The sequence below is a fragment of the Vitis vinifera genome, chromosome 18 (genome assembly GCF_030704535.1).
Source record: "Vitis vinifera cultivar Pinot Noir 40024 chromosome 18, ASM3070453v1".
Classification (NCBI taxonomy): Eukaryota; Viridiplantae; Streptophyta; class Magnoliopsida; order Vitales; family Vitaceae; genus Vitis; species Vitis vinifera.
Genome location: NC_081822.1, coordinates 2,627,126 through 2,654,534, shown reverse-complemented (window position 1 = coordinate 2,654,534; position 27,409 = coordinate 2,627,126). Strand labels below are relative to the sequence as shown.

At 32.6% G+C, this 27,409-nt stretch overlaps 4 protein-coding genes across 4 annotated transcripts; 1 reads left to right on the top strand and 3 right to left on the bottom strand.

The window, feature by feature from the left end:
* Positions 1-1,312: 1,312 nt before the first annotated feature.
* On the bottom strand, positions 1,313-2,156 carry LOC132252636 (uncharacterized LOC116803646). Its single transcript, XM_059734369.1, has one exon. The coding sequence runs from the start codon at positions 2,082-2,084 to the stop codon at positions 1,461-1,463; it is 624 nt and encodes a 207-aa protein (XP_059590352.1). The 5' UTR covers positions 2,085-2,156; the 3' UTR covers positions 1,313-1,460.
* Positions 2,157-2,458: 302 nt separating this feature from the next.
* Positions 2,459-4,051, bottom strand: LOC100854126 (uncharacterized). Its single transcript, XM_003634356.4, has 3 exons — positions 3,588-4,051; positions 3,253-3,353; positions 2,459-2,964 (listed from the first exon to the last, which is right to left on the bottom strand). The coding sequence occupies exons 1-3, from the start codon at positions 3,683-3,685 to the stop codon at positions 2,459-2,461; spliced, it is 705 nt and encodes a 234-aa protein (XP_003634404.1). The 5' UTR covers positions 3,686-4,051.
* A 1,332-nt stretch (positions 4,052-5,383) lies between these two features.
* On the bottom strand, positions 5,384-13,261 carry LOC100250625 (proteasome subunit beta type-like). Its single transcript, XM_002285835.5, has 7 exons — positions 13,060-13,261; positions 12,790-12,971; positions 12,589-12,696; positions 11,111-11,200; positions 10,062-10,146; positions 7,377-7,471; positions 5,384-5,800 (listed from the first exon to the last, which is right to left on the bottom strand). Exons 1-7 carry the CDS (start codon positions 13,063-13,065, stop codon positions 5,752-5,754), a joined length of 615 nt encoding a protein of 204 aa, XP_002285871.1. The 5' UTR covers positions 13,066-13,261; the 3' UTR covers positions 5,384-5,751.
* Positions 13,262-18,196: 4,935 nt separating this feature from the next.
* Positions 18,197-27,243, top strand: LOC132252499 (beta-galactosidase 16-like). The gene is made up of 20 exons (XM_019216619.2): positions 18,197-18,320; positions 18,418-18,676; positions 20,720-20,815; positions 20,893-21,005; positions 21,099-21,165; positions 21,326-21,418; positions 21,492-21,635; positions 21,841-21,935; positions 22,323-22,431; positions 22,632-22,716; positions 22,797-22,915; positions 23,030-23,194; positions 23,452-23,633; positions 23,756-23,847; positions 24,113-24,222; positions 24,646-24,750; positions 25,209-25,316; positions 25,496-25,641; positions 25,969-26,311; positions 26,992-27,243. The coding sequence occupies exons 2-20, from the start codon at positions 18,494-18,496 to the stop codon at positions 27,100-27,102; spliced, it is 2,466 nt and encodes an 821-aa protein (XP_019072164.1). The 5' UTR covers positions 18,197-18,320; positions 18,418-18,493; the 3' UTR covers positions 27,103-27,243.
* Positions 27,244-27,409: the final 166 nt, after the last annotated feature.

Genomic DNA, 27,409 nt, shown 5'->3' with positions numbered 1-27,409 from the left:
GGTCTATTCAACTGAAAACATACTTAAATTTCTATAAAATGTACATTATTTAGACCTAATTTCTCTCACAAATTATTAAAAAAAAGAAATTATATGATACAAACAAGCTTATTATTTGAACGACCCACCAACCCTAATTCTATTCAAAAATTTTAATTCCATTCAAATTTTAACAACTTGCATATTTTGGGTCAACCTGCATATTCTACATATTGACTAAAGAATGGTTTGGGTCTTATGGCACTGAACTTCTACATTTTTTCCCAAAAAAAGAAATTTACTATCTTACGTTAAAAAAAAACCAGATTGAATGTGAAAACATAGGAATAATTGTGACAGGTGACAATAAAGTCATGTCCCCCGACAGTAAAGTCAACAAAAACTTCGTGTAAAACGTTGTCAGCCGTAGATTCAAGTTTTCCCTTTCGGGGTTTTTGTTTTTTGTGACAAAATCTATGTTTCGCATGCATTGGCCTAGGCCCCATGGCATGTCTCTTTCCAATTAGATTTTTCGTAGATAAAGCAATGTATCATATTCAAATATGCAATTGGAACAAGTTGAGAATATGTTATATGGTGGAGGTGGATTCTAATTGAAGGCTGCCCAATGAAATATTCAACTTTAGATATTTTTTTTGTTTCAAAGATTTTATTTGTTTCATGTGGGTTTTCTTTTTCTATGAATTGGATATTGTTAGTATGAACTCCCCCAGAAGTAGGAGGCTGTGGTCATCTGGGTGGAAAGCTTGGATGATGACTTAGGTGGAACGATCAAATTTGTGGGTTGTTGGTATTTTAGGCTTATCTTCTTAGTCAAAACCACAATCAATATTTTTTTTTTGGATATTCAACCACCATTTTTGTAAGAAAAATTTTCCATGAAAAAGTCATAAAATGCTGCATCATCATTAATGAATGTTACAAATGGGCCTAGCTGTAATATATATATATATATATATATATATATATATATATATATATATATATATATATATTATATAAACTTTATTAAGACATGCTTCAATTAGGTTAAAACGGTTTGAGCTTATGAGAGTATGACACCTACAACTTTAAAATATATTTATAAAATGAAGAAAAACCCGAATATATATATTTCTATTAACGGTTGAAGCATATTACATATATAATTTTAAAATACGTTCATAAAATTAAGATAAGTTTATATAAACGGTTGGGGCATATTACATCTATAACTTTAAAATACGTTTATAAGATTAAGAGAAGTCTATATATATATACTTCTAAAAACTCTCCCCGTGTCGCAACATATTAATTAAAGAGACAGAGTCAATAAAGTTTATTTTCACGATCAATTTATTGCATTTTTTGGTGTATATGAACATCTTCATTCAGCACACACACTTACACAAATCTTAACAATGGAAACCTAAACCATTATAGATTGAAGAGGAAGAAGATGAAGAGGTAGATAGAATGTTCTAGGGCAATGATGAAACCTCGGTGCTGCATATTGGGCATGTCTTCTTAATCTGAAGCCACTTGGTTATGCAATCTGCATGGTATGGATGTTCACAGGGAAGAGCCACGAGCTTCTCTTCTTCTTCATACTCAACTTGGCAAATCACACATCGATCTACCGCAGTTTTGGAGCGGAGAGAATGGCAAGTGTAAGGACGCAGGGAAGCGGAGATTTCCTCCATTGATAATCCTCTACTCTCTTCTCCAACAATCTCTCCTAAGGCAATCAACTCCTCGTAAGAAAGTTGGTCCGGGTCGATGTCGTCCTCCTCCATGTCTTGATCGCTGTTGCTGCCTTCTCCCTCCAAGAACTCTAGCCCCTCTTCCGTTTCATGGCTGTTGGGGAAGAAGTCATGGCTGTCATCATCGCTGTCCTCGTCCTCGTCATCGTCGGTTTCATCTGAGGAATCGCTTTCGAGCTCATCACTGTTGGTTTGGAATATCGTAGGGAGGAGAGTTGTGAAGGCCCTCCTCTCTTGCTCTTGCAGGGCTATTGCAAGGGCGAAATCGGAGGCGACTTGGTTGAGTTGGGTGAAGGCCACACTCCTGGATGCCCTTTTGGTCTCCTCATCATCACTGTCCATTGAAGAAAATTCGGAATAAGAGCAGAGTACTCCTTAGATCAATTGTATTAAGATATATGAGGGGAATGTTAAACCACCTTTCTTTGAAGAAGGTTTCTTTAAAGAGAAGGCAACTTTCATGCAAAGCAATGGAAAACAACTTCTCATTGATGACTACATTCCATATTCCTCATTCAATACTCTACCATACTTTTAGCCCCATTCATAGAGAAAGCAACGTCCATGCAAAGCAATGGAAAACCATTTCTCCTCAAGTACAATATTCCATATTCCAAACTCAAAATTTTAATGTTTAGGCCAAGCCCCAATGGCTAAAATAATACAAACAACACATACAAAACTTATTTTTCGTCTCATGTGAGTATCCAAGGCCTTCACCATCTTCGGCTCCGATGAACTGTGCCCTTGAAACTAAGGCCTTTTTGCACGAATTTCGATGTTCGTGTAACCCTAATGCCATGGACTGTGTTAATGTAATTGTCATGCTTAATCGAGTTTCTTCTAGAACTGTGAACCGAGTCTCTGCTAATCCCTACTCGAATTTGATGACTTCTTGGCCTCAAGGACTTTCTTAAGTGACTTGCTCTATGATCCCTCCATCGCCGAGACGGTGGTCTTCTCACTTCGATAGGCCTATGTGCATTATATGAAAAGATTTCACTGTCACCTTCTCCATCACAACTTGAATCAGACACTTGAAAGTCTTTTATGTGTCCTCGGTTTGTCCTTTTGAGCCTTGGAAGCTTAACACACAAGAAAGTGCAGCAGTATTCCCATGCAGAGAAACATGAAATGAAGCATGCCCACACCATTTTGCAGAGGCTCCGGCCAATGCAATTGCAAATGCCCAGTTTGCAAAGTAGGTAGAAGAACAAGAGAACTGGAAATTGTCAAAGCAAACAAGGAGATCGCAAGTTTAGAGTTAAAACAAGGATAGATACATCATACATGTGAAAGGCTGTTGGATGGGCCAACCTTCTCTGCCTATTAGCCCACCGGATCTCTGGGTTAATAGGACATCCCAGCCTGGATGGTCACATGTTTCATAACAACTGTGGGTGCCACCACTACTTAAATCCAAATCCTATCAAGATTTGCTGAAGAGGAATAAAAACGTTTTTTTTTGTAAAGCTTTTATTAATAATTCTGATCTTCAAATGTGACTCACCTATGTAGAGAAGAAAAGACACCATGGCTATCTTCAGCAGATTGGCAACGCAGAAATTTTCGATGTAACAGATGAAATCCCATGTTATTCCGCAAACCGAGCTATGCAATCATCCAAACCAAACATAACAAATATTTCAGCCATAATAACAAGAAAATTTAAAATAAATAGATAAATAAAAAACTTACCGTTCTATCATAATAAAACATAAAAAAATTTAGATTTTTTATGAAGGGCATGTTCAGTTGTGCTATAAAAATTGATTGGTTATCTTTAAACTCTAGTGAACACTTTGGACTTGATTGTATAACACACTACTGAGGAAGACGTATTACCTGCAAGACTTTCCAGAAAGGAAATCGAGTGGAGAGCCAAACAGATCGCCAATAACTCTAGCGAACCCCGAAAAAAATGAACCTATTACATTCCCCATCTACGCGGGAAACTAATTTCCCTTGCGCCAAACAGCTGCTAGGACATCTACAGATACCGTTATACTCTCTGTGTGTTCAACTTCTACATGATAATCATCATCATGCAATCATAAGATCCTCTGGAAATGTTTGAAAAAGAAACTTGCACTAAATTAAATCAACCCTTACATGTGAGTATTTAAAATATTGGGAAACACATTTGGCCTTTTCAAGTTGAGGATTGATATTGCTTTAATTTTCTATGGGTTCGTGCCTGTCTTCCAGTTTCCAAATCATTATGGAAAAGAAGAAAATAAAAGCAACAAAGAAATGGAAAAATCTGAAATTTAAATAGAAGTATCCAGAATTTGCATTAAGCACTGAATATGGGAAAGAGGCCTGGAAAATTAAGATACATTGAAATTGAAAGCAAGTATGAGAGAGAAGTTATTCTGAACTTTGGAAGGGTTTTGCAAGAAAGGTAAGGTGGTGTTTGTTTTTTTACTTAATTCTAAATAGAACCTTAATACTTAATAGTATTAAATATTAGATTGTTTGTTTTTATAGTATTTTATTTCTATTAAATATTAAAAAGTAAAAAAATTCATTGTGTTATTTTTTCTATTTAGAAAAAGTTACATATTTTGGTTTTTTCTATTTAGTAAAAAGTTTATAATAAGTCATGAAAAAGTAAAAAAACAAACAACCTAAATTCTAAAACTAAATGGTTTTTAACAAAAAGCCAAAAAAACAAACACCACCTAAGTGTATGATGGGTGTTGAAAACGGGGTAGAAGTTGGGGGAGAAAGCGAGAGCCTCTTATTTTCAAAGTTACGAACATAACTGAAAGTGAAAGAGAGAGACACATTTAGCCGCCTTTCAAAGGTCCGTTTCACAGATCTGCTCCCCGGGGTGCACCCCATGTGCCTTCTTAACATTTTTTTCCCTGTTCCGACAACAAGGCAAAAATGTCATTTTGACAATTTATTTATTTTTAAATAATATAATAAAACTCCGTGAGCCCAACTTCTTAAGGAAGGGAGGAATGGGGTCTGTATAGGGCCCAATTCTTTACCAGAACCAAATTATCTCCTTCAAACTTCCCAACTTCAACACTAATCTCCATGCAATTTAAAAATTTTAAACATCAAACATTTGGGTGGAAGAAACATATCCACGCTAGATAAGACAGCTGTGGTAAAGTTGATCAAATTTTATGAACCAACTGAAAGTATGTACAAACAAACTGAGCTCTTGACGGCCACGTTCACCGGACCATTGCCAACCTTTTGGCCTTTCTCAAGACATGATGCTTTGAGTACAGATCACCCATCAACGAATGGATCTCAAATAGCTTTGGGGAAAAATAAAAATTCAGACTAGCATGAATCATGGTATGGGTAGTTGAAGAAATCATCATGCAACTAAAGTAGTCCATTTTCAACATAATAAGTGTGGATAATGCTGGTTATAGTATTGCTACTTCAAGAAGGAAATGCAGGAGTACATGCCGCATGGTTGAAGTGAGAATCTTTCAATCGAACAACAATGTTTCAACCTCCCATGTAATAGATAAGAAAATGATGGCATATAGAATCACCAAATTCAAAGACAAAAGAAACAAGCAAGAAGGGGAAAGAATTACTCCTCTATCTCCACCTTTGGACAAGGATAGATGAAGCAAGAGGTACTTTAGTAAAACCAAACTGGTAAAAGATGACAAAACTAATCTACATAAAAGATTGATAAGGAAGCATAATGTCTATAAGAGAGTATACCAGGAAAGACTGATAAAACAATGGCTAAATCCATGTAGTAACGCGTCTTTCTTGGAAGAAATATTCAATAGCATACAAATTTTATAAATCAAAAGGACCTATCCTTCCACTGGAATTGCTGGGGAGATGTAACTTTAAAATTTATCAGTTTACATCAATTAGAGCACTGCAGAAAAAGTCAGCACAAATCACTAAAGACATGATAACAGGTTTCCACTTCAAATGCAGGCCACAGATGGGAAGGAAGAAAACAGGTAACCAAATGCAGATATAGAAGGGGATCAACTATCAGCTCTGTGGAGAAAGGTCAATCCATCCTTCCTTTTAAGATCCTCTCCTTCACTTCAGTTGGTGTGCTGTAGCAATAGAAGCAGATTAAAATGGAACCAATTGACCATAAAAAAAAAAAAATGTTGAAAATAATATACCCATCTGCTATCTTATTAATGTGAACTATTGGTTTAATTGGGAAAACAGTAAACGAAGTCGTGGAAAAAAAATTGAGAAAGCAAAAGCTGTAAAGCTACTAAACGGATAGGTATTTCCTTTGATGAATGAAAAGCCATCTAATGAAATAGTTAGAAAGTTTCAATTGGGGAGGACAGAGAAGTTCACTAATTCTCCATTCAATTACCACCAACTCATCAGAAAAATAAATCGGTGTCAGATTGCATACACTTCCTCATTTCTGTTTTTTTAAAAATAAACAATTGTACTAACTTTTATATAAATACAAAAACTCTTGGAGACCTACAATAAAAAGGTAATAGTTTTTCATAATTGTTTAAAAAAATTAAGGTATTAAAATTTTTTTACTATCTCAAATTTTAGAATTTTTTAAACTATTTAAAGATATAAGTTAAGGCTATACTAAGAGTTCCACATTTTATATAAAAGTTATTACTACTTTCTATTTTCTTTTTATAGAAAAAAAAAAAGGAAGTGTATCCAAGTGAGACCTAGATAAGTCAATTTAGTAAAAGTTGAGTTTGATTAGCAGTAGTAAGATCAAGAGTTGTTCTCTTTTCCTACAATTCCAAGCAATCAAATGAAGCCACCATAAGGCTCCATTAGTGTTTGGGAGAAGTACTTTGGAAATGGCAGAAACCTACCCCACCCGCCCCCCCCCAACAACCACAACAAAAACCACCACTGCTGTGCTTGTAGGATGGGTTTATAAGAACCCCACACAATTTTTCAAAATGATGGAAACGGGCTTCAACAAGGGGTAAATAGGCAATAGCATAACATACTTCATTCCCTTACTCTGTATTCAAACAGAGCAGACAAAACCCAGAAACTACTTTGGTTGTCAACAAGATGAAAAAAAGGAAAACTAAGGGCATGTTTGACAACTGTTTTCGAGAATAGTTTTCTATTTTTTAGAACAAAAAGATTGGAAAACATATTTGACAACCAAAAATCTGTTTTTTGTTTTAAAAAACAGAAAATAGAGTGTTTTCATAGAACATCTTTTAATTGTTTTCACTTATTTTTTTAGAGTTGTTTTAAAAAAATAATTATACAAACATGTATAAATGATTAAAAATAAAGCTCTAGACATAAAAATGATTTTAAAAACATATTTAAAAGTATTAAAGTTAGAAACACTTCAGATTCCTAAACATACTTTTGTTTTACAAAACATCAAAGAATAATTTTTGAAAACTGTTTTTAAAAACTATCTTAAAAAATAGTTACTAAACAAGGTCTAACTTGGAATCTTGAAACCTGGGTTTTTGAACGAATGGGACAAGTAAAGAAAATATTTAAAATGCCAAAAAAAAAAAAAAAAAAGGGAAACCAACCTTAAAAATTCATCTCTCTGGACTAGCACACTTGGATTCCATTATTATCAAATTGATGGATAAATACTAAGCTCAGAACATAATTATTTTCTATGCAGTAGAAAGCAGAGCAAGAGAAGCTTACACAACATAGACATGTCCTCCCCAACCACTCAAGCAGTCACGATCTACTGATGAGAGCAGTGCTTGAGAGATGATCTCAAATAATTCCTCAGGTTCCTGAATAATAGTTAAAATAAAGAGTCAATGCAGCTGATCCCATTAGCTTGACATGGGAACGAAAGATGACTAAAGGGAGCATGCTGTATCTTAGCACAATAATTTTTAGTTGCGTAGCAAGAAAGAATTCCAAACCATGTAATCAGCCCAAAAGAAAAAGTCCTAACCACCTTTTCAATTTGGTTACTGGTGAATTGGAATGAAAACCCATAGTCTTTTGGTTTATTGTTTCAGGTTAAGCTGCATTTGGTAGCCAAGAAGCTATTTGCATTGGTTTGGTGTGGGTACATGCCTAGGTATCTGATCCTTTACACCAACAAATTTTAGCATACAAGGTTTGGCTAAAAAAGATCTCAATAACAAGTACGAAAAATTGAACACAGCATAATAAAAGCAAAATAGATAAATAAATAAATAAATAAGTAAAAATCAATTAAATACCAATAAAAAACACAAATATCTTTGAGAAAAACTCTTCCTCTTTTCTTGTTTGATCTGTAAATATTTTTATTAAAGATCTCTTCCAGCAAACATTCTTTTTTCAGGCAATTATTTGCTAAGGAAGTTGAAAATACAGAAATAAGTGAATCAAAATCCAATAGCCAGATCCAAAGCAAAGGAGTATCTCATAAGGACTCATACCCACATCTATGTTGATATGGGTAAGCTTGGCGAAATCGGGGGATTCAGGTAGCATAGCCAAGAAAATCAATGTAATTTGCTTATGGTGATGAGTTGTAGATTCTATTACATGAATTTATAAGAACAAATCTTGTGTTTTAGTGAGTCAGGTATGTGTATCAATGGAGTTGATAAAAATAAAAAAAAATAAAAAAAAACCAATTTGTTGCTATGAATTATTAAGCACAAATCCTTCCAAAAATACAAAGGATGATTTGAAGAGGGTAAATACTAAACAAGAGCAACCAAAAATTCTAACAGTTTTATATGGTTAATCCAGACGTTAGCATAAAATTTTCAAAATTTTAAGGTGGAAGTGACAAATTGCTTCCACTATACTCTCAGTAAAATAAAATCTTTGATTTAATCTAAGATTGTATATCATGGATATACCACGTCTTTTGAAAATCTGCTGTAACCTAAGAACCAATAAAAGGAGTATATCAGAAAAATCTAGCAAATTAAGAACGAGTCCCTTTTTTTCTATGTTCCTCATGCCTATATTTACTGACCAACATGTATAACTCAGATATGCTCAAGTATCCACATAGCATAAATGAAAATATAAACAGAATACCCTTTTTCCTAATAATAAAGCATAATCATAGATTATTACGTTTGATCACATGATGCAGAGAGATTCATATTTGTTTGCGACTTTTCAGACGCTCATACATGGGCAAAAAAAACAGCATGCCTCGAGACTCTGTAGAATCCAGAGTGGAGTTATAGGGGATCTAAATCATGTCAGTCTACTTGAGACCAAGCTATCTGACATTAAGAACAAAATAAAAATAGAACTTTCTGCTCCTATTGCAGTTTCATTGGACAGCTTATTTGATTCATTTTTAACAAGCCCAGAGATCATATGACTTGAATGTGTTTCAGGAAAACACTAGTCACTAGACAGGTGTAAGTCCATGATTGGATATTCCCAGTTAAGATTCCAACCAAGCAGATTCTGAACTTACCTTAAGAATCTGGTACTAGAATCCCATTTAGGCCCACAATCTTACATTAGGAAAATTGTAGTCAATAGATAAAACTGGGTGTCAGCCAAGGATTTACTCCTAGTTGAGTTCCCAATCCAGCCACTTCCCAATTCATGTCAATATTCTTTTAGTCCTTGGATGGTCTATAGGAATGGAAGGACATAGGGATGCAAAAATGCAAAGCTAACTTTTGGTGCAAAGCAAGACTAGTTGCCTGTTTTCAAGTCAAGCTTCACATCCTTATCTCTTTTCAGGATGGCATAATGAAGAGAAAGAGTTGTGAAACAACAATGAATATTAGCTGGTCAAGATTATTCAGGATGGAATTGGATCAAGGTGGCCTCCAAATTGATTAAAGCTTAGAGTGGTGAATAGAAACATGGTTTTACAGGTTTGCCCATGCATGGGTTTAGTTCCTTATGTAACTCTGATATGCATTTCCAGGTCCAAGTACAACAAATTTTTCCACATGCCAAAGTACATCACTTCAAATCATCAACTACAACACTTTAAAAGCTTAGTCAAGTCCTCATCGCCCCCCACTCTATATTACTAGTCAACTTCTCTTTTTAGTGCTCCTTTTGACCAAGTTACTGAAGTGGTCATGACATTCCAACTGCCAACATCAACGGTCCATGATTCCATGTGCTAAAATCAAACTTTGTTTGCACAAACTTGACTTTTTAAAATCTCAATCTTCAAATTTAAGCTTGAGCCTGATTTCTAAACATTGATGAGCAAGCTAATACAAGCCTATCTCATTATATTTACGAAAGGGAAAAAATAAAGTAAATATAAGGCTCTAATTTCAAGGATGCATATGTGAGTTCACACATTCCAAGCATATGGAACTTAACTTAAAAAAATAAAATAGGATTTCAATAGAAAATTAATTCAAGTTTAATATTGAGACAAACCATGTCGGGCTTGAACATGGCCTCGCAGGCACCATAAAGAGACTCAGAGGCAGTACCAGCAACAACAAAATCTTTAGCAAGCTCCCTGGATGTGAGGAAGAAGAAAAATTAAAGAAAATTAGGTAAAGCACCATAATGTCAATATCACCCAAAAAGAAAGCTTGGATCAACCTATAATCAGACAAAACACATCAAAATGTGAATTTATTTATTTATTTATTTTTGGGGGGTGGGGGGAGGTAAATAAACATGAATAAGATTATGCATGGTTCTAAATGCACTTTTTTTTTTCTATAAGGGTTCTAAGGCCGCATGTTGTTAACTTTAGAATTTCTATAGTTCTATAGCATTTTCAAAGCATTATTATTTACCATTGAGCATGGATATCAACAAATATTGCATCACATGACAAAATAAGCCATAAATTCCATGGGTATAAGACAACCTAGTACAAAGTCATTATCTTCCTCCTTTTGGTGCAATGTTGATCATGTACTTATGCACAACCCGTTTCTTTCATAGGATAACCATTTTTTTTCTAGTTTTATCAAAGTTAAAATACAGTTTACAATCTTTAATTGTCTTCTGACTAAAAAATGTGGATATGTAATAGATTCTTTCTTGCAAAACCTTGATGACAACCATTTACTACTTAGAAATCAAACTTTGACACAATATTCCAGCAATATTGTGAGAGGACTTGTCATAAATTGTAAATACACCCAAAAAACTCACTGCCACTAAACATCCTACACATTTAAGGGTCAAATTCATACTTGGGCCAACATAAACTATCAGCATTAAATACATAAATTTCAACACATGCACCAGAAATTAGCACAAACAAGCTCAAATTGACTGCCAAAGTGTGTAAACACAGTTTTTCAAAGAACAACCAAATCTCCATCTTAAAAAAATTATAGAACAATTTTAAATTTTGGAGCTGCTGAGAATCCTCAGTATGCTGACACATGTACAACTCAGTATGCTGACATATGTACAACTATGAGTCCACGAGAAGGTTACACAAGCGAAGAAATTCAACATACTTGGCTCCAATTGAATCCATTGTGCAAATGAATGGCTTGTCTTCATCTCCCAATCCAGCAATCACAGGCTGGCAGAAGTATGGACCAAACCTAAAAAAAAAACATTATATTCAGAAATGCATATCATCTTCATTGAAATCATACAGACACCAAAGAAAACAGTGCTTATAAAGGGAGGGTGACAATGATGGCAATTTAACAGTGACAATACAAACGGTGGTGAAAAAGATATCAGTAGTGTTTATATCAACTTTAATTCTAAAGCCTTGCATAACAATGTAATGGACCAGCATAATCCTGCATGTAAGAGTCTTTAAGTACCCATTATCATATTAAATAGAATGGTTGCTTCATCTATGCAACAGCTAAAAGGTTATATTTATATACATTTTGGGTTTGCAAAGTTTATTATCATGGTGTTCTGATCAATACTTAGCCATATCAGGGCTATGATAATCCATGTTCTTCTCTCTCACTAGTTAGTGGCTTGAAGGACTTTTGGGTCTCTTGATCACCTTGTTGTGATTTGTTGACTGAGATTGAGTAAGCATCTTCATATGGGGTTGCACCACTTCGTGCATTTGGTATAGTTGGAAGGAGAGGAATGTGATCATTCCTAACAAGGAGTCGGTTGTATTGAAATTTAAGGACATTCTTCTTTAGATCTCTCTTAGTTTCATGTATATCTTCAACTCCATTTGTTAGACTTTCCTTTTGGATATTGTAGAATGTTTTTCTTTTTGTTGAGCTCTCTCTCTCCTTAATTTGTTTGACCTTCTTGAAAATACCTCATTTAATTAAGCATCCAGTTTGTAAGTTTCAACCTAATGTAATATTCATTAGAAAATTCACAGCTAAGTTGCTAAATTTTAGCAACATGTTTGATATATTGCATACGGATGTGAGTGCAAGCCTTGAATGCCCATATGCAGAACAACAAACACCAACATGCTTCTACATAGCACAGTCGATAGATAAGGGGAACCTTTGATAAATAGCATGCTTGAAACTTCCAGATGGTATAGCATATCCAAAACAAGAGCGCAACCATAATAAGAATTTTATATTTTGTGACTGTTGTCTCATTTATAATTCACAAGTGTGGATGCAATACACATAACCACATATCCAAGTTATATTGCAAAACTCATCAATTTCTTCCTTCACAAATGCAAAGAGCTTTGGCATAAATAAAATATACTAATGACATTTTTCCCCAAAACTCAAATAGAAGCATTTAAAGAATAATATAATTGGAACCCATTTAACCAAAGTCTTCAAATTATTAATTGAAATCTCACACACTTTGATTCAATACCCTAAAGCATCTACATGTCAACTAACCATAAGTATGTGATAACAATACATCACAGTAGTACAAAAAGAAAAACCAGCAAATGTTGCATAATAAGTCCATTTCAAAATTCCAAACAGAAAAAAAATATGATAAACAAAAACTTCAGTAATAAGCGAGTAACCTTTTCTCATAAAGAAGAGCAGATACAAGGCTTGCAAAGGTTTCGGGCTTCATATCCCTCTCCTCTCGAAGCTGATACAGTTTGTGCCGAAAAACAAGCCGTTGATATCTACACATCAAAATTTAAATTTTTTAAAAAATCCAGAAATAAAACAAAACAAAAAAATGAAGGCAAGGCGATAGAGCAATCGATGATTCATACAGAGTCTGAGCATCGGTAGCCAGTCCGGACAGACCGAGAAAAACCCGATCGTGGATCCTGTAAATTTTCTGAAAATCGGTAGCGACGGTCTGGAGCTGAACGCCGAATCGGCGATCGCTGGCGATTGCAAAGCAGTTCTTGCCAACCATGGCGATTAGCGCACTGCCATTGTACTCGAAGATCTGTTGATTTGGAACGGACAAATTAGGGTTTCTGAGTCAATGAGAAAAGGTGAAATAGAAGAGAAAGGGTTAGAGAGAGAAACCATACCGACATCGGTGACGATGAATATGCGACTGAGTTCCGAGAGCCAAACTAAAATGCTGTGGGAGCGTCTTCCCTGAGAAAAAAGAAACTATGTGTAGCTTGGGCGACACTCAATTCTTGAAACTTTGAACCGGGCGCCGGTTCGTGTTTGAACCCTTCGTACATCAACCGGTTTCCCTGTTTTTTTTCTTTTTTTGTTTCCCTTTTTTCTCCCTTTTTTCATTCACTTAATTTTTTCTTTTTCTTTCGTTTTTTAAGCCACTTTCATTTGATTTTAATGGTTTTTTGGTAATTAGAAAAAAAAAAAAAAAAGCCCCCATTATTAAAATATTTCATTGGGTTTATTATATTAAAAATATTTCAATGGGTTTATTATATTAAAAATATTTCAAAGTATAAAATATTATGAGACATTTTTTGTTCCATCTTCCAATGAAGAAACGCAACTTAATATTAATAAGTATTAATTTGTAAATGTTATCAAGTGCTAAATTGTTTATTTTTATTAATGTGTTGTATGTCAAATAAATTATGTTTATCTTTAAGGTAATTATTTTGTTTATTTTTTTTATATAAATAAATAAATATTTTTAAAATATAATTTAATATATTTTTAAGAGGGATGTTAATTGAGGCTACTTTTTTGGGTTGTAAAGGATGCTTTTGATGTTCCATGCTCTATTGCATCTATAGACAAGAAAACACTTACATTGATTGATTTTTTAACTTCTTTATCTTTTTTTAAACCTCCTCATTTAAGTGTATTTAATTAAAACTTATAAATTTCTTATAATGTATTTGGTAGTGATTTTGATAAATATTTTTAGCATTTCTATTACTTGAAAAATATCAAATATTAAAAAAACTAAAACCCCTTTTTAAAATCCTTGTCAAATGCACTTTTAGAACCCATTTGACGATGATTTTAGATAGTGTCTATAACTTTTTTAACACTAAAACTCAAGTGTTAGAAATGCTATAAATATTTTCTAAAATCACTATCAAATGCACTCTTAGTGCACTTTTGAAATCCATTATAGTATTTAAGTGTATTGAGCTATAGTTGTATTAAGATTGAGAGCCTCAAAACATACATTCCACTTATTATTTATTGAGTGATATAAACACTTAATTAGTTGAAAACTTATATTATTTCTTGAGTGAAATAAACACTTAATTAGTTGAAAACTTAAAGGGGTAGTAGCCCTTGTTAGAGCTGGTGGATCTAATTGTAAACATTAAAGGCTTGGGTTGAAGTCTTGGATAGTGAAACTTTTACTTGTTAAAAAATTGATGAGAGTAGAACCAATTTTTCTTAGAGAGGTATCAATTTTTCTTAAGGATGCACCGATTTTTCTTAAGGTTGTATTAATTTTTTCTTAAGAATGTACTAATTTTTCTTAAGGATGTGCCTAAAGTTATAAAATCCATTTTGGGAGTGAAGAATAGCCTCCAATCCCTTCCCGAGGGTTCCCAAATGAAAATACGAACCATGAGATGAGAGATAGGAGGCTTGGTACCCCTAGGAATTAATATACTTATTTTTTTTAAGGATGTACTCAGGGGTTTAAAGTTCGTTCTGCGGTGGGGAAGACATTTCAATCACTTTTGAGGGTCCCCAAAGGAAGGCGTTTCAATCCCTCATGAGGATCCCCAAAGGAATATATACACTATTATAAGGGAGATAACAGTCATGGTTCTCCAAGGAAATGATGTACCTATTCTTGTTAATACCTAAAGTTTTAAAGTTCGTTTCAAGGTGGAGAAGAGTCTCCAACCAGTTCCCAATAGTCCCCAAAAAAATATATAGACTATGATAAAGGAATAGAAGTCCAATTCCCTAAAAACAAGATACAACTATATTTTTTTTTATTATGAAATTAATATAAAATGTTAAATATAATTTTTTTTATGAAAAAAATACATTTTCTTTTATATGTTGTGTTAATTAAAAAATTACAAATTTTAAACAACCAAAAAGTTAGATCTATGATAAAGTTAAAGACCATAAGAAAAAAGATAAAAGCACCACCACTTACTTTAATTTTAATATGATAAATTTAAAATAAAATAAAAATGGTATAAATAATAAAAAATATTGCAAATAAATCTTTTTATTTAACATTAATATAAAAAAATCTTATATCATAAACCTCTAAATAATAAAATATAATTTTTAAATTTAAATATTAAACTATCAAATGTATTATTATGATTAATATTTAAAATCATCAAGTACATTATTTATGCGATAATATTTTCATTTTTGTCAATTATATAATTATGTTTTTAATTAATTTGTTATTATTAACCATTTATTATATATTATCATTTTAAGTTTCATAAATTTAAAAAAAAATTAAAATCAATAAATATGGAAAGATTAAAAAGTGGAAAAAATTGAAATTAAATAAATTTTATGAGAAATACACTAGCATATTAAAAGGAATGTCAAAGGAAAAAGAAAAAAATAACAATAAGAAATAGAGGGAGGGTATTTTTTTTAATTATTTCATAAAACATATTTATAAAAGGAAATTAACAATACTAGTTATTGAAAAGTGATAAGAAAAAAAAATATTAAGAAAAGTATTACTTTTCAATGTATCATATAAAAATTGTTATTATTATTTATTTTAAAAATATAAATATGATATGTATTCAAATCAACACTTGTAACTTTATAATTTTCCTTTATTTATTTTTCTTTCCTTTAATTTTTTTTTTTTAATTTGAAGGTTTGGTTTCAAAAATTTTAAGAGAAGAAAATAAAAAGGAAAATATAAAGAAAGGAAAAAAAAAAAAAGAAAAATTTATAAAATTTTTATTCTTTTTTTTTAGTTTATTATGCAAAAGTTAAGAGAAAAAAAATTTAAATTGTTAATATGTGATTTTGGATACACTTTTTATTTTTTATTTAAAAAAAGAAAAAGAAAATTACAATTATATTTAAACATGTTAAAAAAACACATCTTATTATCTTAGGTTTCTTTTAATAACATATGCTGAGCACGTCGTTATGTCTTTTAAGATCTTAAATTTTGTTAATATATTTGTTTATTATTATTATTTTTTTTTTCTTTTCTTTTTTTTTTTGAAAAATCATCTTTTTAAGACAAGCTCTAGAGTTCTTATATTTTATATACAAGTTACTAGTAATTACCATCATTTTTTATTTTTAAAAATAAAACACAGGAGTATATTCAAACAAATATGAAAAAATGCACTTTTCCTAAACTTCATTCACCTTTTTTTTAAAAAAAAAAATAGGAAGATGTTTTTTTTTTTGGATAAAATATTATGAAAAATAATGGAGAATAGTTTGAAATTTTTTATGTTATACATAACTATATGAAGAATTTTCAAAAAATAATTTTGTTTCTGAAAGTAATTAAAAATTATGTTAAATAACTATTTAAAAAAAATACCTATTGAGAACTATTTCAAAGTTATCGATAAATAAACCCTTTGCATCCTTCCTCATATTTTTTTTCATCCCATTCATTCCTATTGTTTGGTTTTTCTAACTTTACTGATAAGGCCATACACTAACGGTATAAAAATATTATTAATTCTAAACAAAAAAAAACCCTCACACGTTTAGCTCATATTCATATAGCGCATTCATCTAATGTGAGATATCACATACAAACACAATGTCCACAATGAGACCTTTATCCTATGTGAGACATTACATGAAAACACAATGTCAACAATGTTCTCATTGTAGGGGTCTACACTACTTTGAGTTTAAAAAGGTTCTCACGATTTTAAAATATGCATACATGATTAAGAGAAATTTATAATTATATAATGCATAAAACTTTTTCCTTTATCCGATTTGGAATCTCATAATTACTTATAAAAATATTTTAAATACCAAAAATAATTAAAAAAATTTAAAATAAGCATATGCCCAAGTTAAAAAAATCTTTTGCGTCACAATTATTAGATGAACCCATCAAATTTTATCCACTATACTTCTCAAAATTGCAAACTCATTACCACTATCTTAAGAAAACGTTAAAGACAACGAGGAAGAGTAGTTATTTGGATAAAATTTTCCAAAAAAAATTATTATATAATTAATAAAAAAAATGTTTTTTAATATATATTTTCTAAAAAAAATCTTAAAAAATAAACCCCCACTTTAAAGGAAATATGAAATATCCATTCAAATCTCCTATGTCATATATTATACACAAAATCCTAATTATTTTGAATTAAAATTTATTTTATTTATTTTTTAAAATAAATATGTAACGTGCTTTCCTTTAATTTTTGCATGGCATAGCCGCACATGCACATTTATTAGTGCCAGTTGGGAAAACCAGATTAGGCTATAATATTATCACAAATGGTAGCTTGAAGCCTTATAATATTATCATGTATTTCTTATGGGGAAATATTTGAACTATTATTTTACAACCATCTTGACTACAGAGTTTAAAATATTGTCAACTTCCGGTTCTGGAACTCTGGTTAATTTAATTTATTGGCTACGATTAAACGCAGCGTTTTATACCAGTCCACCACGCCAGCAGAGATGACCAAGAGAAGGTCAACTGGATGATTTATCAATTACCATTAATAAAGATTGAAAGACTCTTTCACGTTTTCCTCTTAAAATTTGCAGGTTTTGTGCCGTGCTCTAAGATCCAGGTCAGGCTTTCTTTTGATTTTGGAACAAGATATCTGGGATTTAAAATTTAAAATATCTAAAAAAAAAATAAAAAAATAGTGATTTTGAATTATTACGTGGCTTTTCTCTTTATTCGGAAATAAACGTTCTTATGTTAAAAAAAAAAAATTTAATTAGTCATTGCTAAATATAGCAACCACCGTTATTTTCCAATATTTAATTACATTTATTTACAGTTTCACCCCGGAACTAATAAAGAATTAATAAGACAGCAAAGAGTACCGTCGTCTAACAAAAACACGGGAAATTTCGGATTCTTTCGGAATTTTACAATGCTTCTTCCTCACGTGACTTACCGAATCATCTGAGCCAACCTTCTGTTCGTCAGCATTTTTATGATTTTTATTCATCAATGCCCCTATCTATTTTATTGAATATATGGAAAATTGAAAATATGGTAAACGGGAAGGGGTGCTCGCATAAATACAAGTTTCCATGAATTTTCAGTGACTCACTTGTTAAAAAGACTTGCAGTCCTATTTGTCTGTGTACAAACGAAACCACTGCCAGCTCTTCTCCCCCTACGACTTTCCATTTTACACTTGAGAATTCAATCTTCAACGTACGCCAGATTCTCAGCATTAAATACATTTTCCTTCTTCCAAATGAGACAGATTTTAGTTTTCTTTGGATAAATACTAATTTGTTTCTCCATACAGAGAGGATTTTGTGTAGTATAAATACATATTGAAGGGAATGAGAAGATTGTAAAAAGATTTGCTGTTTTGTGTTTGGATGCCGAGAAAGGAAGCGCTTGAGATGCGGTCGAGGCTGCTGTTGTGGTTTGCTGTGCTCTCAGCGGCAGTCGCCGTCGTGTGCGGAGGAAGCGTGACTTACGACGGCAGATCACTGATCATCAATGGCCAACGGAGGCTTCTTTTCTCGGGTTCAATTCACTATCCTAGAAGCACTCCTGAGGTACTGTTCTATATGATGGAAAAGTAATCATTCGGTTTTCATTTTTGATAGTCATCATCTTTTTCCCCCTCATCTTCAAAACTAGAAAAAAAAAAAATCACATTCGGCTTTCATTTATTTAATCTCATCTTCAAAATTAGAAAAAATTCAAATGAAAACTAGTATAGACAGGAGTGATGTGATTCAGTTCAGATGGTTGAAAACAAAAAAAGTGTGAACAGATAATTAAGTGATATTGGAAACACGTAACCATTTCGAAACCGAATGCCGAGTTTAAAGAGAAAATAGTTGCGTCATGTTTTATTTTTCTTGCTTGTTTGTTTCCTCAGAAAGCGTTGCCAATTTCCAGATACTTTATACACATAAAACAAATTCTCCTAACAAATCTAATCCGGCTTTGCTCATCCAGTTAAATGTCATTTAGGATCTTCTCCATAAAAGCATGAAACCGAAGGAAGAAGATGAAGATACATTTCTATATTTTTTCCACAAAAAATTTAGGCTCAATTGCTATTAGCAACATCATTTTTACTAACACAATATTTTACATTTCTAAACTACTTTCTTATTTCTTCCCCTCTCTCCTCCCCGACCACACGTCCCAATTACACCCAATTTTTTACTTTTTGTCTGTTTTTTTTTTTTTCGATCTTACCCACATTTTAACATTCTTTTTATTTTATTTTTATTTCTACCCACCTAACCTCCCACCCCACGAAAACTTTGTTTTGTTTCTTTTCTTTTCATTTCTTTTATTTTTTTCACACTCAATTATTTTTCATATTCTTCTTATATTTTAAAACCAAATAATTTATTTAAATAATAAATTATAAAATGATTTTTTTCACTAAAAGTATATTATGTAAAATGATTTTATTATATTAAATATTTTAATGTGAAATTCATAACTCAACTTTTTTAAATAAAAATTATTATTAAAATTTAACCCATCGGTTGCTGACTTCCATCCTTACCAAACCCATGAGTTTTTTTTTTTTGATAAATATATATATATTTATTTATTTATTTATTTATTTATATAAAAAAATGAAAGTTATAAATCTTACCTGAATTTAGTCATTCATTGCATTTCGTATGTGATTCACAACTTTAATCAACTAAAATTTAGAAAGATTAGAGAGAGTTCTTCATTAAAAATGGTATATATGGAAAAAAAAATATGATAAAAAATTATTACTTTAGCAAAAGGGATATTGCGAATAGCAACCCTTTTCTTTCTCGTATCTATTTAAATTTTAGATTTCTCTTTCTTTTTTGCACACCTTTAATGCATTTCATCTCCTATTGACATTTTTCATATAATTATTTTAGTTAATATTTTACCTCATCACCTATATTATATGATAATATTTATCACATAATTATTTTATATATATTAATGATGGTGTCATAAATGCATTAGTAGCAGCTTGTGATTTTCGTATAAGTTATAGATGTCCACAAATGATATTATATTTATTGCAAATAAAATAATAAAATATAAATATATTATTAATTAAATCAGTAAATACGTATTTACCGCTTCTCTCACATGTTACAGCTTGTCTATGCGTTGACAAACTGATTAGTAAAGAAATAAAACTTATATTACTATATAAGTAAATTTTTTGTAATTATATTTCCTAAATGGTCCGAAATGATCTATTTTTCTAATTTTCCCATAAAAATTTACTAGGCAGAAAGTAGTAAATTATCAGTGTTAAACTAGTGCTTCCTTTTCTTTAATGGATAACATTTATTTTATTAAAAAAAATCAAATTGGGCCTTTCAGTTTGGGTTTTTAAAGTAACAAATTTTTTCCCATAACCGCCTAAGGGCGTCTGTTGTCAGTTGGAACCACCCCAAGTAAAACATGGGCTGGGCTACAAGTACTCTAATTGGGCCTTCGACTCATGGATTCGATGAGAGCTATAACAGTTGAACACCTAAACGCTTAGTGCGTCTGCCAACATGATAACGTTAAATGTTCTGAATCTATTTATTTAACGGACTTTTTTATAAATTTTTCTCATATATTTACAGATGTGGCCATCTTTGATTTCCAAAGCCAAAGAAGGAGGGATAGATGTGATAGAAACCTACGCATTTTGGAACCAACATGAGCCCAAACAAGGACAGGTCAACTCAACAGCTTTCTCTCTATTTCTCACTCTTACTGATCATATGCTAATGCTATTTGTTCGTGTCTTTAACAGTATGATTTTAGTGGAAGACTTGATATAGTAAAATTCTTTAAGGAAGTCCAAGCACAAGGTCTATATGCATGTCTTCGAATTGGACCCTTCATTGAGAGTGAATGGAATTATGGGTAAAAACCACTCGCTGCTATTCATCAAACTTTGTTCTATATTTGTTCATGACAAAACACATTGCAATTTATGGGTTGCTACTGGTGTTGCAGAGGTCTTCCATTTTGGTTGCATGATGTCCCGGGCATTATTTATCGATCTGATAATGAACCCTTCAAGGTACTGACTTCTATTTCTCGAAACCACTATTATTTGTCGAGCTTCTACAGTGAGTTGCATCAATTGGATTTGCCAGCATAATATGTTGAATGGTTCCAACTGTTTTAGCCATGGATTATGGACTTTCTTGCTGACACTACTTTCATTTTGTTGATGGCAGTTTTACATGCAAAACTTTACAACGAAAATAGTAAACTTGATGAAATCAGAGAATCTTTATGCTTCACAAGGTGGCCCAATCATTTTGTCACAGGTTAAGGCTGTTAACTGAAACTCACCCTTCATATCCTGCCATTTTTGGCCCTCTAAAATTCGTTTATATGCAGATTGAGAACGAGTACAAAAACGTAGAAGCAGCTTTTCATGAGAAAGGGCCGCCTTATGTGAGGTGGGCAGCTAAAATGGCGGTGGATCTTCAAACTGGTGTTCCCTGGGTGATGTGCAAACAAGATGATGCTCCTGACCCTGTGGTTAGTCCCCTTTTATTAGTTATATCTCATGGCCTTGATTCAAGACACATGTCCATTTCTTTCAAAACATTTTAACTATTGTAGTCATTGGAAGGCATTTTTAGAGTAGTTTCGTACAGTAGTATTATATGCTTATTTGGGGCTTTAGTTTTATTGTGCTTTTCACTTTTCAGTAAATTAAATCCGTAAATCCTGCAATTTGCAGATTAATGCGTGCAATGGTATGAAATGCGGCGAAACATTTGCTGGACCAAACAAACCAAATAAGCCAGCGATATGGACAGAGAACTGGACATCTGTGTATGTGTTTATCAAACGCTTTGTATATTCTTTTCCCAGCTTTCTAATCATTTTTGTGCGTGGATTATAGTATACTAAGAAAACTGGTAAAAAACTGAGATGGCTGCCCAAAAGAGCCTTTTTCTTAATTGAAGCTTGGAGTATGCTTCTTTTGGCAACAATACCTACCGAACAGAAATCTTTCTTGTTGTAATCTGTGGTGCATAGGTCCCTGTCTACATCATTCTTTTATTTTATTTTTAATATTTGTTGGAAGATACTTCTAGAACATTTTAACTATTGGAAAGCACATATGCCTTCATATGCTTGCTAAACTTGATTTTTCAGAGGATATGATTAACTGAAATCTTATACCAAACTAACACCTCTGCTTAATTTCCTTCAAAGCTATGAGGTATATGGTGAAGACAAACGTGGAAGAGCTGCAGAAGACCTTGCATTTCAAGTAGCACTATTCATAGCAAAGAAGAATGGAAGCTTTATAAATTACTATATGGTATGATATTCTATTTTGTAACAACTATCTTAATCATAATTATGTGATGTATATCAAACTCTTTAGAAACTAGATATAAAATTTATGCTTTAATAACTGCTCAAGTTACTTATTTGATTGTAGCTTCTGTACACAAACTTGAATTGCTCAGAATAATCAATATTAATTATTTCCAAACTAATGGCATGGTTTTATTCAAGTACCATGGAGGAACCAACTTTGGAAGAACGAGCTCTTCATATGTACTGACAGCTTATTATGATCAAGCTCCTCTTGATGAGTATGGTATGTTCCTTACAAACGGTACGGTTGTCTTATTAATGATAAAATTTCAATATTAAAATTTATTCGGTTCTGTTGTTTAGGTTTGATCAGGCAACCGAAATGGGGCCATCTCAAGGAATTACATGCAGTAATAAAACTATGTTCTGATACTTTACTTCATGGAGTTCAATACAACTACTCTTTGGGTCAACTGCAAGAAGTAAGAACAATAGAAGAGTGACACCTGGTTGTGTCTGTTCCCTAATGGTTTAACTTTTTGAGCCAAACATATCTTACATGAGAAAAAACATCTATTCATTTGTTTTGGTTCCAGGCCTATCTCTTTAAAAGACCATCCGGCCAATGTGCTGCCTTTCTTGTGAATAATGACAAGCGAAGAAATGTCACAGTGCTGTTTCAAAATACTAATTATGAACTGGCTGCAAATTCAATCAGCATCCTACCGGACTGCAAGAAAATAGCCTTCAACACTGCAAAGGTAATTTTCAGAACAGAACTAGTGTTATATCTAAGCTGTTCATGAGGTAAAATCTACTTTTATTTGTAGTAAAACAATTTTCTTCCCATATGGAGTTATGCAGCTATTATTTTTCCTAGTCTTTTTTAACGCATCTGCAGAATATAAAAAATAATTCTAAATAAATTTCAATTATTTACACGCTAATCTTATGAAAGAAAAGTAAGATATCTTAGGAAGAAATCATATTTTTCACTCCCTCAATTTAATTTGGGCAGGTAAGTACACAGTTTAATACAAGATCAGTCCAAACAAGGGCAACTTTTGGTTCAACTAAACAATGGAGCGAATACAGAGAAGGTATCCCCAGCTTTGGTGGTACTCCATTGAAAGCAAGCATGTTATTAGAGCACATGGGTACAACAAAGGATGCATCTGATTATCTTTGGTACACTTTAAGGTAAACCACAGTTAAGTAGATAGTATCCGAAATTTGAAATGTTACTTGACAATTGAAATTAAACTTTGTTGACTCCATCTATCTACACTATATTACACCTGCTATATATTTTGGAAATGTAGGTTTATACAGAATTCCTCTAATGCTCAACCGGTACTTCGTGTGGACTCTCTTGCGCATGTTCTGCATGCATTTGTTAATGGAAAATATATTGGTAAGCTTTATATCTTCTTGCCTAATCCTCTTGCTGCATAACCGTGTACATTTCGTGAACTCCGATTTGAAATTTTGAAACAAAAGATTAATTTCAACATTTTTTCACTCATTGAACTTGATATTTTAGATTTAGTTTCAAAGTGTACTCTGAGAACGTTATTTCAGCCATTCTATTCCTTTCTTTTCATTTCTCTCCCTCCTTGTTTTCATTTTCATTTTTTATTTTTAAGTAGTATATTTATCTTTCGAAATCTGTTGTTCAGCATCTGCACATGGAAGTCATCAGAATGGAAGTTTCTCTCTGGTGAATAAAGTTCCTCTTAATTCTGGGCTCAACAGAATCTCTTTACTTAGTGTAATGGTTGGTTTACCGGTAAGTGTTCAACTTCATTTTTCCCATTAGAACTTTATGTATCTAGGGAAGCAGCTTCAGCAGGTTGAACTTCTAAGATCCGATGAACTTATTCTATATGACCATTTGACTGACTGTTCTTAAGGATAAAAGTAGCAGTCACTTGCCTTTGAGCCTACAAATTGCTTTAATTTTAAGGTTCCCCAAGAGGCTGGCGACATCTGCTTCCAAAAACCTCAACTTAGAAACTTCCTGGAATGGCAAAAGGGGAATGAAACAATTGACATTGGTGTTAAGATAGAAGTCATTTTTTCAACATGCCCTTATTGTTTTACTGTTACTTGTATAATTATGGTTCTTTTGATCAACGTAAACATATACAAACATAATGCAACTGTTTCCTTCAGTATTATTACTAAGTTACTTTTATTGGTTTTATTAAAGGATGCAGGACCATATCTTGAACACAAGGTTGCTGGAATACGTAGGGTGGAGATTCAAGACGGAGGTGACTCAAAAGACTTCAGCAAGCATCCATGGGGATATCAGGTTATTGTCTCTAGCTCCAGGATATGTCTCATGCACCTTTCCTAATTAGCTCTTTTTTTACTTTCATTTTGAAATTTTGACCATCAATATGTGCAGTGCTGGCTTTCATTATAGAGACACTTTCCGAATTTTACCAGTTCATCATGTTATAGTTAACATTCCATTTTTTTCATTAATCTCTAGGCTTTTTTCTATTTTATTTTTTGGATTATGGTTGGCTTCTCACTCTATTTTCAATTTTTCCTCCAATCATCCTGAGTTATTCTCATTGCTCGATATTTAAACTTAGATTTCAAAGTATGCTTATTAATGATGATGTATCAGCAATTCAACACAAGTTTTCCATATCTCAGATTATACTATTCTCATGACAACTTTTTCAATCTTTTAAGAAGGTAAGCTTTGATTAGTGAGAGGTATTAAGTTTTCTACTGATTCCATCCAATAAATTAATGAAGGTTGGATTGATGGGAGAAAAGTCGCAAATTTACACTTCTCCTGGATCACAAAAAGTTCAATGGCATGGGTTAGGAAGCCATGGGCGTGGACCACTCACATGGTATAAGGTACAGAAATTCCTTCTTTAAAAATTTTAAATTTATCTTAACAGCAGCCGTGCCCGTACATTCACATGGTTTACATTTTTTTTCCCTGTTTCAAGGGTTTGTAACGTTATGATCAATATAAATGCTTGATATTGATTTCAATCCATACTAACCTTTTATTTTGATTGCTAATTTGGCAGACATTATTTGATGCACCTCCTGGGAATGATCCAGTTGTACTGTTCTTCGGTTCCATGGGAAAAGGTGAGGCTTGGGTAAATGGACAAAGCATTGGTAGGTACTGGGTCTCCTACCTTACCCCAAGTGGAGAGCCTTCTCAAACCTGGTATGCAGTTTCTACAATGGTTTACTTTTGTTTTTGTCAAGTTGTTTCTATTATACTGTAGATCAAAGCATTAATTAAGCAATCATAAACACAGCTTTGAACAACTTTTCATCAGACAAATATCACCCAATTAACCTTGTGTAGTAATAATTTGGTATACAAATAATTTTATTACAAATGATTATGGCATGATTCAGTTCCTCCTTCAGTTCATCAGATTGCTTTCCTCAACCCTAATAATTTCATGATTCTATAGTATATATATATTCACACTGGACTTTTCCTGGATCGATCTTATTATTTACTAATGCTCTTTGTCCTTCTTAGGTACAATGTACCTCGAGCCTTCCTCAACCCTAAAGGGAATTTATTAGTTGTACAAGAAGAAGAATCTGGGGACCCTCTTAAGATTTCCATAGGCACTGTTTCGGTAACAAATGTATGCGGGCATGTAACGGATTCTCACCCTCCCCCAATAATTTCATGGACGACCAGTGATGATGGGAATGAAAGCCACCATGGGAAGATACCTAAAGTTCAGCTTCGTTGTCCTCCAAGTAGCAACATCTCCAAGATTACATTTGCAAGCTTCGGAACCCCTGTAGGTGGCTGTGAAAGTTATGCCATTGGAAGCTGTCACTCTCCTAACTCTTTAGCCGTTGCGGAGAAGGTGAGAACAGTCATGTTAAAAACTATTACTAGTTCTCTTTTGCCATCCTCAAATAAACGACAAACATGATTGCCCAAAAATGGAGGAAAGAAAGGAGAACTTGCAATCTTGCAACCAAATGGGGCTGCAATGGTGGTGTGATTACAAGTTTCTTTTCTCTTTTCCTCCATCCTTTCAGCAATTTAATGAGAGAAGAGACTGAAAACCGAAGAATAATTGGAACAGTAGGCTAGTCTGGTCGGACCCAGTATCACAACTTTCAGGATGAAACTAAATTTAATGAAAGATGTCCACGAATGCCCGAGTAAAGCTCTAGATTATTTGGTGCAGGTTATGACAGGTGCAATCAACACCTGGACGCTTAAGTCCCATAAAAAGTCCAAAGAACTTAGCTCCAAAAAAAAAAAAAAAAAAAACTTTCTATGGTTGATTAAATGCTCTAGATTATATGATACTGGTTATGACCAATGAAATCAACACGTCAAGGTTTAAAGCATGGGAAATTACTCAATTGTCAAAAAAGAAAAAAAGAAAAAAAAAAGGGGGATTCAGCCTTAAAAGTATCAGTCTCAAGACCCACCTTGTGCTGCTACCTAATCATTAAATAGCAAGAAGTTGGTCATTATATTTTATGCTTATATTAACTTCAATTTCTCTATGGCATGCAATGTGATTTGCAGGCTTGTCTAGGGAAGAACATGTGTTCCATTCCTCATTCGCTTAAAAGTTTTGGGGATGACCCATGTCCAGGAACTCCTAAAGCCCTTTTGGTAGCTGCACAGTGTAAATGAGAGATGGTAATTCAGAACCATATCTTCTTAGGGTTTCTAGGAGTACTTCAATTTACAATTTGAAGGGCATATATCAATTCTGTAATATTTTAAACATTCATGCTTAATAAAATATTTATAAAGTTGATTGTCATTCTATTATGTTTTTTCTTCGATACTGCGAATTTGTGATTTTTCAACCATTGTTCGATTTAAGTTATCATTAATGGCTTTTTCAATAAGGCTTAGACACTAATATTGAAATTCGAATGACCCAGGAGATATAGGGTGACAAAATTGGATAAATTTATGTAGAAAAGTTCTAATA